Raw genomic sequence first — 13634 nt, forward strand, 5'->3', positions numbered from 1 at the left:
AGTCCCGCAGCTCTCCAGCTCGCTGCGCTCCAGCTGCTGGATCCCCGGTGCGGGTGGAGAGACCGGCAGCCCTGTGGCTGGCTGCACTCCATCCACAGCATCACCAGCGGGGGCAGGAGGGAGGGCTGAGATTGGTAGCCCCCTGGGGTCCCCGGCAGGGGGTGGAGCGGAGAGACTGGCAGCCCTGCGGCTGGCTCTGCTCCAGCAGTAGGGTTCCCGCGGGAGCTGGGGAGTCCGGTAGCCCCGTGGCTGGCTCTGCTGGAGCTGCAGGGTCCCTGGCGGGGGAGGGGGTGATGGTGGGGGGGAGGAAGCGAGACTGGCAGCCCCATGGCTGGCTACACTCAAGCCGTGGGGTTCCTGGCCGGGGCATGGGAAGACTCAGTCCTACAGCTAGAGCCAAGCCACTGCAGGGTCCCTGACTGGAGCATTGGAAGACCCGCAGCCCTCTCTGCCGCCCAGTACCAACACTCCCCCAGACCCTCGCACATTTCCTCCCCCAACCCCAAGCCCGCTCCCAACACCCATCCTGCTCAATTCGAAACCCCCTAGCTCCTCTGCACCCACCAGGTACCTCTGGTGCAACCAGGAGGAACAAGCGGCCACCTCTTCCACCTGAGCTGCCTACAGGTTTTAACCCACTCTCCCTCCCGCGCATGTCCCCAAACTGTCGTCAGCCTTTAACCCCCTTCCAACCCCAGGTTCACTTACTTTTCAAAAGCAGTGCCACCTGCTGTCCCTCTGAGCACTTGGAACCAACCAGAGTCTTGTACAAGTATTTTAATAGAAACTTAGTTCCCCCTCTTACAAGTTTGCACCTACGAGCAAAAAGTTAGGAACCAATTGTGCTCGTATAGCGAGGGATGACTGTACTCATCTTTCTAAGAGCAGAGCGCCTCAAACTCTGGCCCTAAACTGGGCCCAGAGTGCTACAGTGACTGCAAGAAATGGTGGGAGGGGGGATAATCTTATATAACAGGCCAAGAATCTATTTAAAAGGAACAGGCAGGCCATTCTCAGTTTCAGAAGTTTGCAAATGTCGATTTAAAAACTTGGCTGCTTTTAAACTGTTTTGTGCTTTTTTGTGGGGGGGGAAGGGGCTTCTTTAAGGTGAATGAAGGTAATCAAACAATTTCTATGACTCAAACTCCATTTCTTTCTCTCTCTCTCTCAAAAACAATGATTTTTCTTTTTGCATTTTATCATCAAAAACCCAGTCATATCTTGTCTGATCTTCACTGGAAGACCTCTGAAGATTTCAAAGTAGGTTGGTTTTAATCTTTATCATTTTTGCTTACCAGGAAGGCTGTTGAACAATTGACAAAGCCGTCCTTTATCCAAAACACTACCCAATAACCTTAACTAAAAACAATAAACAAAAAAGTTTTGAACTGGCTGGCTGTGTGTTGAGGAGGAAAGAACTCAACCTAAGTTCAGAGTTGATTAACACATGCTGGCTAACTCCAATCTTTTTTCCCCAAAGGTTTGTCTGTAGTACAGATGCTGCGGCAGTGAAGCTGCACAAGTGCAGCGCATGTGCTTTCTATGTTGAAGGTTTGGGTTGTTTTTTGTTTTTTTTCTTCTTCTCCTGTCAACCTCTCCAAGATGCAGCAGCAAACATCCGGTCACTGACTAACCATGTTTGTATCAGGTTAAATCACCCCACCTATTGGGGCTCAGGGCATGAAATTTCTCATACCCCTGAATAATGTAACTAAATGGATCGAGTTTTTCAGAGAATACTAGACATCATACAGGACAACCCTTTTTATCAAAAATCCCTTATCCTTCCAAATTTCATGATTCATCCACTTGGATGATCATAGGTGCCAACTTCATAGGTTCTCTAGGGCTAGAAACCCCATAGGAAAAAACTTTGAAACACCGGCTGCTCAGCAACTAGGGGAATATCACCTACTGCTTGAGTAGCCTCATTAGCTGTTTCCAGGTGCTGCAGCCAATCAGTTCTTTGGCCCAAAGCTCCCTATCTGTTTGGCCAGAAGCCAGTTCAGCTGTTTTCCCAACACATGATGGTTGCAGTTCCTAGTCTGGCTCTGACAGTAGACAGGCAAGCCTTTTTCCAGGCACAGAGGGAGCCAGACAGCAGGAACACAGGCAGCTTCTTGGGTGGCTACAGAGGGCTGGGGCTCTGAGCAAACATCCTGCACAGGCCAGAAGTTCTCAGTTGGCTGAAGGGGGCTGAGGCTGGGGGACAGACCAGCAGATTCTTGCCTGACTTCAGGGGGCTAAGGAGAGGAGACAGGTCAGATGGCTGATAGTATGGGTAGGCCAACAGCTTCTCAGCCGGTCATGTGGGCAAAGGTAAAGAAATGGGTAGGCATTTATGTAGATTCTGTGTCTGGCACCCATCTTTGGAAACAAGATTGCAAAATTCCAACTTCCCTCTACCCTGAAACCCTTTCTGAACCTCCCAAGCCAAATCAGTAGCTTAGGCACTCTCTCACAGTGTGTGTCTCCAGGCACCCTGGATTATGGTTTAACTCTTTGGGACTCGCATTAAATCTAGGGATGTCAATGGTCCACCAATAAACCTCACCCTAAATAAACGAGGCTAACTGGTTACAGGTAACCAGCAGGGGCTGCTCCAGGCAGAAAAGCCCTGGTCCATGGTGGCCCCAGGAGTGCTGCAGATAGGGGTAGGTGCTCCTGCCAGCGAGAGCAGCCCTGGTCCCTTCTTCCCCATCCCTTTAATTGGTTAGCCAGTTAAACTTAATACTTAACAGGATTTCATATCCCTAATTAAAGCAAGGAACACATGCTATTTTCAAAGCCTTAAACACACATGCTTCACCCAGAAAGCATGAGTTAGAATTAGGCAAAAATAAAGCTTCTCAATACAGTCTCCTTTAGACTGGTTTCACCCTTAAATGCATCTCTGGGTCTGGTTCAAGTCCTTAAGAGAGACCAGACCCGCACTGCTTCCATTCCTTCTGCTGAGGCTCTCAATTCTGGCAATGACATGTCTTCCCTTGATTCTAAAAGTGACATGCCCTTTAAGCAGTGAACTTCAATTTGGTCCTTCTGCTGGGATTTTCCATCCTGCAATTCTGCATAGAATTGCTGGCAAAGAGTTTTCAGAAGTCAAGAGATCTGCTTCTAACTCCAGGGCGGAACTAATCAATGTTGATGACTTGTTAATGCCCATGGATCAGACTCTAGACATAGCCTATTTTCTACATTTAAAATGAAAGTTACAGATAATGTAAAATAAAGAAATTCATATTTGGACATAGACATACCGAAAATCGACACAAATATAAGATCTTTGAGTTTCATTAAAACACTGGTTCTTAGTATTTTCACGTTCAGAATATTTCATACCATAATAAATAATTGAATTATGTCAATAAAAGATTACAAAATCTATTAATGTTAAGTATTTCACCACAGAGATACTTAAAGATGAAACCCCAAACAAGACAAAAAAGTACAGATCACCTAGCTTGACTGACTGCAAGAGAATGGGGGGCATCAAAAGTGTTTCAGCTCAGAAGTGAAGGGATACAGAGGGGACAGCATGGGGGGCAGGAAGAGTTAGAACACAGGCTCTGGCTGATAAAACCAGAAGACTTGGAATTATCGTGAATTGCTCTATGACAACATCCACCCAAAGCACAATAGTCAGAGATGCATACAATGTGAAGAACCATTTTAAAAGTCTCATTCTCTATTTTATTGCTTCTACCCAAATCCATGACATGCCCACATCTGGAACACTGCATGCAGATGTGGTCACCTCTCCTTTGTAAAGATATCTTGGCACTGGAAAATGTTCAGAAAAGAGCAACAAAAATTATTTGGGTGCTGGGATAGCTGCCGTATGAGAAGAAATTAAAAAGATTAGGAATTTACAGTTTAGGAAAGAGGAGAGTAAGACAGAAAATTACAGTTCTACAAAATCACAAGTAGTGTTGAAAAAGTAAACAAGGAAAAGTTATTTCCTTGTTCCCATAACACAAGAACAAGAGACCACCAAATGAAATTAACAGCTAGCAGATTTCAAACCAACAAAAGGGAAACCTTTCTTTACACAAACGCACAACCTGCGGAACTCCTTGCCAGAGAACGTTGTGAAGGAGATGACTTTAAACATGGTTCAAAAGAGAACTGATAAATACAAGGAGGATAGGGTCCATCAATGGTTATTAACCAGAATGGGTGTGAATGGTATCCCTAACCTCTGTCAGAAGTTGCAAATTGATCACTTGGGCTGTGTCTACATTTGCATTTCTCTTTCAAAAGTAGAATGCAAATGAGGGAAATCAAAAATGCAAATGAGGCACTGATTTACATATCATGCTTTATTTGCATGACCTCTTTTCGGAAGAGATTCTTTTAAAAGAAAAAAAAAGCAGTGTAGATGGGCTCTTTCAAAAATAAACCCCATCTTCAAAAGAACCCTTCTTCCTGAAACAAAATAGGAAGGGCTCTTTCGAAGATGAGATTTATTTTCGAAATAGCCCCATCTACACTGCTTTTTCTTTTGAAAGAATCTCTTCTGAAAAGAGATTATGCAAATGACACGTGATATGTAAATCAGCACCTCATTTGCATTTTGATTTCCCTCATTTGCATTCTGCTTTTGAAAGAGGAATGCAAGCCTAGACACAGCCTTGGTGATTGCCTGTTCTGTTCACTCCCTCTGGGTCACCTGTCACTGGCCAATGTTGGGGAGGACAGTATGCTGGGCTAGATGAACCTTTGATTTAACACAGTATAGCTATTCTTATGGATATTTTTGAGTGTGCAGCCACACTACTCCACTACCACCAAAATTCTAATTCATCTCAATGGTGTTTACTTCAAAGCCTATGAAAACTCAAGTCTGGGCTACACTAGTAAATTAGTTCTGAAGAAGTATACTCAGGAGTGTGAAAAAGCCACACCTCTGAGCAGCAAAGTCAACTTGAGCCCCCATGTAAAGAGTGTTAGATCCAATACAAACATTTTCCTGTCAACTCAGCTGTCACCTTGCACACAGACAGTATCTACAGCAACAGGAGAATCCCTCCCAACAGCATAAGTAGCACTTACACTGAAGAACTACAGAGGCACACTTATGGCATTGTGGCATATAAATGTGGTCAAGCCCTCAGTCCTTACCTATGCTAGGATTTCAACTACTAGGATTAGAAAGAAACTGAACAAACCTAGCCCTGCTGCTCTGAGGCCACATCCCAACCCTGCCCCCAGCTCACTATATTCCCCCTCCCTTGGCTGCTCACTCACTAGGCTTGGACAGGCAGTTGGGATGTGGGCTCTAATGGAGGGAAGGCTCTGCGGGTAGTGCCAGGGACGAGAAGTTTGGGGTATAAGACAGAGGCAAAGGACTGGGTACGAACACTAGAGTGAAGACTATGAGTGGGGGGTTGGGAGAGGGGAGGAATGAGGGCTCTGGGCTGAGGGGTTCAAGCCCTAGAATGAGTTTAGAATGCAGGAGGGGGCTCTGGGTTTGGGGGGAGAGCTGGGTCAAAGGCTTATCTCAGGCAGCTCCCAGTGTGTGGTGGAGTGAAGCAAAGGCAAGTTCTGTCCCTGTTCTAGCTCCAGGATGCACCTCCAGAAGTGGCCAGTCGGTACAGTGCCTATGGTCCCAGGGACATTGTTTGGAGGCTCCATACACTGCTCTCTGCCACAGGCTCTACCCTCCAGCTCACCCTGACTGCCTCCCAGCTAATGGAAATACAGAGTCTCATGGGCCTTTCCAGTCCCCTAGGAGCCAGACCTGTCGCCTGCTTCCCAGGACCAGTACTTTGCTAGGACAGATGAGGACTAACCTGACTTAACTCTGTAGTACCACTGACCAGACTTTTCGACAGCCCAATCAGTGGTGCTGACTGTAAAGGCTGGGTCTTTTGGCCACATGTTCCGGCTGAAAACTGGACACCTTGTTACCATACTTCTGAAGCTTAATATCAGAATGTAAAACTTTTTTTAACTGCCTAATCTGAATTCTTAAAACTCTTAACACTGAAGTCCAAGACTAGGATAAAAATACTTCCTACAGAAATTCTGCAATTTTTGCACGCTTCTCAGACTAAAACAAAAGCCAAGTTTTATTCTCTCTGAAAGCTTCATCGATAGTATCTGGATGAATGACAGGGCACGTAAAATAAGTTAGCCTCAGCCCAAAACCCAATGTACAGGCACCTGGATTTCTTAGCAAGGGAAAACTGACATTCTTAGTACCCAAACTGGGATAGCTGTCTCAGCAGCACAGACAAGAATGAACTGACAGAATGAACCTCCCTAAAAGCACACCCTTCAAAACAAAAATAGGTTGAAGCATCTTAGCAGAAGACAGTTATTGGTAGGAGCACTATAATATCTAAGCTTACAGTGCCACTATGTATTATAGAACATTTCACTTTCCAGCACTGACAATCAGCTCTTCACAAAGATATACAACTAAAGCGAAGTAAAATTTTGTCCCCCTCCACAGCAACTTTAGTGATATTCTTATGGCATTCATTGCCACAGTTTGCACACATACATTCAATAAATTCAGTTTTTCCATACTAGCTTACTATTAACTTATTTGAACTCACCATGTGAGATAGTATTTACTTAACAAGTGAGAAACTAAATTCAAGTCACAATGGGGTGCATTAATTCTACAACTAATTGTTACATGTGAAAGGATTGCTTTCCAGAAATGAACAATTATTTAAAAATATAAAAATGAGACAAGCTGTAGTTTACATTCAAGCCCTTTCACTTCAGAAAAACTTAACACCTCTGTTCTCTTTAGGTAGAGATCAGAGTGACCATATGCATCTCTAATTTACATGGAAGTTGTATGTAAAGTTTATTCAGGGAAAAATAGATACACAAAAAGAATCATTTTAACAACGTGATTCAACACATTGAGTACCATAATAGTTTGTGCTAAATAACTGAAGCATACAGCAAGCTAATAAATGAAGCAGAATAGTGACTAAATACTTAGAGGCGGAGAACAATGTATGGCTTTCAAAAGTTCACAAATGACCTTTGGCCAATGACAATCCACAGCAGAAAGAGACAACAACAACCTCCACCATGCTATTTAATTTCAGTATTGGATTTCTCCTTCTAATTCAAATTGCAAGATAGCGCAAAGTCCTACTCCTGACTCATTAAATAAATCTTATTCCAAACCTTCAGACACAACCTCATTACCAAGAGCAAACAGAACTCTGTTTACCTATCTGTGCCTTCAGAGCATTCTCCCCTTAAAAATTAGCACAGAATTAAAGCCAAGCAAAAATTTAAAAAAAAAAATAGAAACTTGAAAGAATGACAAACTTTGCCTATTCTGAAAATGAACATATGCATCCCAACAAAAGAGTCCTTAAATAATCACATTTCAATACAGGATATAATCTGATTTGCTTAATATGTATTCTCATGAGAGGAAGAAAGCAACAGCAGCAGCCACACCAATAGAGCCAGGACAATTCCCTTGCCCCCCACTGTGAATGCCCATGCCATTCAAAGCTTGGAGTCCTCAGCCACATGCGAGTCCACAACTGATGAGCCTGTGCAAGCTCAAGATGTCATCGTCGGACATGACAGACTACCTACACAGATACCACTGCTACGTGATTACACTGTACTTGCAAAAAATTCAATATTCTACCTGAACCAGCATCTTTAACATGATATCACAGAAATATTTTTACCTATTTTCTCTTGAAATACAGACATTGCAGAATACTATAGAGAAAAATCTGCATGGGCACACAGCTAAAAACACTAAACACAGAGTTCCAGTAACTTCCTATTCCCTATTAAAATGTAACTTGCACAAGATGATCCCAACCTTTAACTGGGAACAAAGATGTAATAAATCATCTTATTACCAGGTTATTGGGCAAATCAGATAATCCTCTAGATTGCAGTTATCTTTTTGTGTTCCAAGCATTAAAATGTTCCCTAAGACCTTTATTTCATTTTAGAGTATCAAAACCATCTAACAAAATGTTAATATGAGCAGCGTTACAGTGAAAGCTGGTTCACACTATGGTCTGATTACACTATCTCCTCCTTTCCCCATCTAACAATCCACGATTTTCCACAAATTGTGAAGGCACAAGTGTAGTTTATGTTCAGACAACCATAATACAGAACAACGAGGAGCCTTGTGGCACAATAAAGACCAACAGATTCATCTGGGCATAAGCTTTTGTGGATAAACACTGTCAGATGTGTGGAGTGGAAATCACAGCGGTAAAGATATATACGTACCACCATATCAAACTGAGGGAGGTTACTTACCCAGTGTAGCTCCAGCGTTAACAAGGCCATTTCAGGCAGGACAGATGTCGCCCACTCTAAGTTCTTACTCAGTCCTAATATGACTGTGTTAAATTTGCAAAGGAATTGCAGCTGTGCTGTTTCCCTTTGTAGTCTGGTTTAAGTCACACCTCCCCCTCAGCTTCTGAGAGTGAGGCACATTCACCCTGACTGACTTAGCCTCCTTAACACTGGTCCTACACTTAATAAGTAACCCCCTTATTTTGATATGGTCAAATATATATATCCCTACCTCTGTGATTTCCATTCCAAGCATCTGACAAATAGGTTTACCCCTATAAAAGCTTATGCCCAAACAAATCTACAGTAAAAGCTGAGTTATCCAGAATTTGAACAACTAGCAAACGATTCACTGGCATGTGCTCTGGTGGAGCAGGGCCAGCGGCAACAGTGACAGGAGCCACAGGGCCATCTGTCTGGCCAGCACAGGCAGCAACAGCGTCGGCTTCCCGGTCAGCTCTCTGGCTGGCAGCAGTGGCAGCCGGCAAAATCCAGCACTTTTGATTATCCAGTCCCCCCATTTCCCCAGGGATGCCAGATAATACAGCATGTGCTATATTAGTCTTTAAGGTACCATAGGACTCCTTGGTCTTTCTGCAGATTCAGATTGACGTGACTATCCTCTGAGACCCACAATACAGTATATCCAGACTTGTAATGTACAATTTAGACAAGACTAGTTACCGTAACTTGTCTGAGCTAGTACTCACATAGTTGCTATCACTTTTGGAGCTGAATGGTAGGAAATGTTGGGGGAAAAAAGCAATCCTAAACATCCTCAGAACCTGAATTTACAAACACACAAAACTGAAGTCCTGAACATCACATTGTTTATCCTTCACATTTGAGTATAGGCTGATATATTATTATACTGGTATAACATGTCAAGCATATTGCAATAAACTGCAGCATACTATGGCATATGCTTTCAGAGACTGAAAACAGTACTTAACCGTAGGGCACTGAAAGTGCTATCAGCAGCACATACTTTGGGTAACATTTCTAACATCTTGTGCCGCAAGAGCTGTAAGTCTGAATATCTGCAACACACGCTCCTTGCTAAGAATAGCATGGTTCTTAATTAGTAGGTCCTTGACAATTCAAAGCAATTTTAAGCATCTTATTTATCACCTCATTTTATAGCATTTTTCTAACTAAAGTTTTATGAATGCCACATAGCACAGAATAGCCTTTGCAAAGAATATTTTAATGACAGTCAAGCTGCTTGAAACTACAAATCAGAGTCCATCAACAGCTAGATCTTCTGAGACACTTTGGTACAGACTCCAACTGCAAGTTTTAAAAAATTATCTTTTTCTCTATTTGTGCACTTTGGTAATACAATAAAAATCATTAAACTCAAAATCACTTCTAAGATTTTTATGCAGTGAGTAAAATTAATACATGCCATCTGCCACAATTTAAACATCACATACATTTCTCAAAATTCACTGCAGAAAACTGCAGAAAAATGGGCTACAGACTAGCATTCTTACATAGTAGTGCTCATTCATTCAAGTTGTCCCTTTTATGACACCAGTAATACAAGGAAGCAACCTATCAGACCACAGCATACCAAGAAGCTCCTTCGTAAGTCTGAAGATGTTTATAATTTGTTGAAGTGCATGAACTTAGAAGAGGAAAAAACACTTCACTACAGTTTTAATCTTGTTTTTATGGAGAGTTTTCACATGGTAAAAATGTTGTGTTCACCTCACACTGAAAAGCTTTTGAGAATTTTGCACAGAGCTGATGAGAACTTTGGACTTTCTTTAAAAAAAAAAAAAGCCTTACTTTTGGATCTCAGTTAAAAGATTATTACACAAAACCAAGGTAGATGTATTCTGAACACAATTTAAAGATGAATTAATCCTATTCTACTATAAACATCCGATCAACTCAGAAAATAACTTCAAAGATACATATTTGAAAACTAATTTAACTGAACTGTTCGGAAATTACAACAGTAAATGCAGAGTTTCTCTTTTCCAGAATTTCTGAAAATATGTAAGAAAAATCAGGCTAAAATAAAACTAAAGGTTCAGCAGTATAAAGACAATTAATATAATACCATGTTTGAAGACCAGGATTCCTGGCCCACCTAAGATAAACATTTCTTTTAAAATGTGTCCATCTGAAAATCCGTATAGACACCCATCACATGCGTACACAAACTTAGGCTATATATTGAATTTCCTAGTCATTTATTGCCAAATGTGTACACCCCATCACAGCATGATTTGCCTCTGAAGTGCTCAAAAATATCTAGACGTAAGGTTCAAGAAATCATTGCAGAACCAATGCAGAACAAGCAAAATTGATCTCTGCTGTAATAGACTTTTGCACTCATTTTAAGTGATTATATTAGCATTGCATTTAATCCTGAATTAAATGTATTCAATAAAAATAATATACAGCCACACTAAGGACATTTCAAATTTCAGTATCTTGACAAATAATTCAACTCACTTTATGTAGTATCTTGCACCTTCAAAAGTATATGCTTCTTCCCAGCCTGTGGGTAAGTCTAGAAAACAAGAAGTGATACCTCATAAGTTTTACAGACTATACTAACACAGAGTTACAGCAACATGTATACCTGGCCAATATGTACCCTGGTCTGCACATAGAAACAAACTGTGAATATCTTTAAACAGTCAAAAAACCTAATGTTGGTCTTAAAGGATTCCCTGTAGCGTGCAAACAATATAAATGGTGAAATGTAAAACAGATTTTCTTTTTTTCAGAAAAAGTAATTCAGGTAAGAAGCCAGAAGTGTTCCTTCTCTTAAAACAGCAATTAAGAACTGATGCAGGCCTAATCTTAAAAAGTAACAGAGAGGGAGCCATGCTAGTCTATATACTATCAAAACAAAAAAACAGTCAAGTAGCACTTTAAAGACTAACAAAATAATGTATTAGGTGAGCTTTCTGTCCCACAAAAGCTCACCTAATAAATTATTTTGTTAGCCTTTTAAGTGCTACTTGACTGCTTTTTGTTTTAATCTTAAAAAGCATTAGCTTCAAATGTCTTTCATGTAAAGATTTAGACAAACTAGTTTACAAAGTTCTGCACTGAGTATAAGACACATGCATCATAACAAACATACCCTCTTTAAGTACACCATATATGTTTGTTTTATACTAGCACAGCTTCTTCACTCAATACTGTGTCTAAGACACACAAACTTTCTTGCAGCATTTACAATTCTGTTCAACACTGCATGAAAAATATGCACCTCACATCCAGCAGGAAAGAGGTGACAGTGTTCAGTATCAGTTTCCTAAGCAAAGTGACTCAACAATGCAGGATCCCCATCTAGAGAAGTAAATATTTACAGAATACAATAAAGGACAGATTTTTAAAAAGGTATTAAGTGGTTTGGGTTTTTAAAACAATTTTTACAGCTAAAACAAAGCTATACAGTGTAGTATTTATTATATTTTTCCCTTCACAATATATTAGACTCCTCTAGGAGGAAAAAAAAAATCTCATCAAAAGATGAAGGAAAAACATGTGTACCAACTGGATGCCTCTTCAATTTAAAAGTGCAGGGAGATTTAAAATCAGAAACCTGCTCCTTTAATTGTTTCCAACTCACAGAAAAAGAAGACAGAGTGTTTTTCAATGCTCCTAGGTGATTTTTAAAACCCTGAACGCTCACATGAAACAGGAATACTCCAACAACTTACTCCGTTACCTATTCTCCTCCGGTCGCTCTCCTCCATAGTTTAAACGAATGAAAACAACTGTATTTATAAACACAACCTCCCAGTGGCATTTGCAGCCTGCCTGCACTTCCAGCAGGCAGTGGCTCTGGGTCTCCAGAGCGTCTGCTGAAAAAAAAAAATCCTCCTCTTCCACCACCACCTCTTGCTGCTGTTTCTCCCGAAAGGAATAAAACAGCAGCCACCAAGGAGAGTGAATCCACACCTCCGCCTCCCCCAAATTACTCCTCTTCCTTCAGCCCCTTTCCCTCCCACCCACCTACCCATGCCACCTCTCCGTCACTTGGAAACAGCGCACACGCTCGCAGCCTAGACTGGAGCGGGGGAGAAGGGAGGGGTCTAGATGACTATACTTGGTGGGCTCTCCCTAGGCGTCTCCAATTCACCTCTCGCTCTCCCACCTGGGTGCCGAGGTGTGCTGGGGAGGGAAGATGGGGGAGGAGGGTACAGCTGTCAGGGCTCTGAGAAGAGGCGCAGGTTGCGGGGGTCGAGGGGGCTTGGGGGAAGGGGAGCGAGAGGCGGAGGGGGACAGAGCAGGGGGAGGCCAGGGCGGGGCCGGGGGAGAAGGCGACGAGCCGGGCAAGGGGTGGGCAGGGGGGTCTCCACTGGGGGTCGCCGTTACCTGCACTGCGGCGGTGCCCGGTGATCACGGCCTCTCCGGTGTGCGGGTGCAACCAGGTCGTGCTCTTCGCCTCCTCGCTGCGGGGGACACACAGAGACCCGGGTGGGTGGGTGGGAGGGAGGGTCAGTCAGCCCCAGCCCCGCCAACGCCCCGCCCCGGCCCGGCCCGGCCCGGCCCCACACTTACTTGATGAAGAAGAGGCGGCCGCCCTGGCTGACCCCGTAGCTCCAGTTACCGGGCAGCGAGCGCAGCCGCTCCGCGCTCAGATCCGCCATGGCCCAGCCGCCGCCGCCAGCGCAGCCGAGAAGAGCGCGGCCACGAGCGCGGGCGCGCCCCCGCCGCCACCAACACCTATGAGGGAGAGAGGAAACCGCACCAACCGCCCAGCCCCGCCCCTGCCGCCGCGGAGACGCGCCCGCCTCCCCGCCCGCGAGCGCGCGTCGCCGCTGCTGCCGCCGCGCCCTGGAGCGGGCTGGGGCCGTGGCCGGCAGGGGGCCTGAGGCGGGGCTGCGGCGGCTGCTGCTGAGGGGTATAAATGCTGCGTGTCCCCCCTCCGCGCGGCTCGCGCTCCTTTGTACGCGCCGGGGGGCGCTACCCGCTCGCGCTGCCCGCCCGCTCCGCGAGGGGCGAGCAAAGTGCAAGGCAGGTGCGCGGCGGGCTCAGTCTCAGTCTCAGTCTCAGCCGTGCGGGGGGAGCCCCACCGGAGAGGCCAGCCCCGGGAGCACCCCCGCAGGCGCTAAAGGGCAAATCACGGGAGAGTCAGTTCGCCTTATTCCTTCTCCCTCCCCCAACTCCCGAGACCCCCAAAGGGGGTGGAGGGACCCGCAGGCCAACAACGAGGGAGGGAGTAGCTCATATATACTCCTGCAGCAAAGTAACAGGGGTCGCCTTCCTTTCACTGAATACCGCCCTTGTCCGGGGCGCTACAAGATTTCCCCTCTCAGGGCAAGGGCTCTCTAGTTTGTGTGACC

At 44.3% G+C, this 13634-nt stretch overlaps 1 protein-coding gene across 13 annotated transcripts in view; it reads right to left on the reverse strand.

Moving 5' to 3' along the window:
* The window catches only part of PLEKHA5 (pleckstrin homology domain containing A5), a 313047-nt gene extending 300078 nt beyond the window's left edge, over positions 1-12969 (reverse strand). For 12 of the 13 annotated variants that reach the window (XR_012646953.1, XR_012646955.1, XR_012646954.1 and 9 more), the window contains exons 1-3: positions 12850-12969; positions 12664-12740; positions 10783-10840 (exon numbers count right to left, since the gene is read on the reverse strand). Coding sequence is in view for 9 of the 13 variants with exons in the window: in XM_075005058.1 (XP_074861159.1) it covers positions 10783-10840; positions 12664-12740; positions 12850-12938 (224 nt within the window). In the remaining 4 variants the exon portion in view is untranslated. The remainder of the gene's footprint in view (positions 1-10782; positions 10841-12663; positions 12741-12849) is intronic. The other variant, XM_075005066.1, reaches the window with a different exon arrangement.
* Positions 12970-13634: the final 665 nt, after the last annotated feature.

This window comes from Carettochelys insculpta, chromosome 1 (assembly GCF_033958435.1).
Source record: "Carettochelys insculpta isolate YL-2023 chromosome 1, ASM3395843v1, whole genome shotgun sequence".
Classification (NCBI taxonomy): Eukaryota; Metazoa; Chordata; order Testudines; family Carettochelyidae; genus Carettochelys; species Carettochelys insculpta.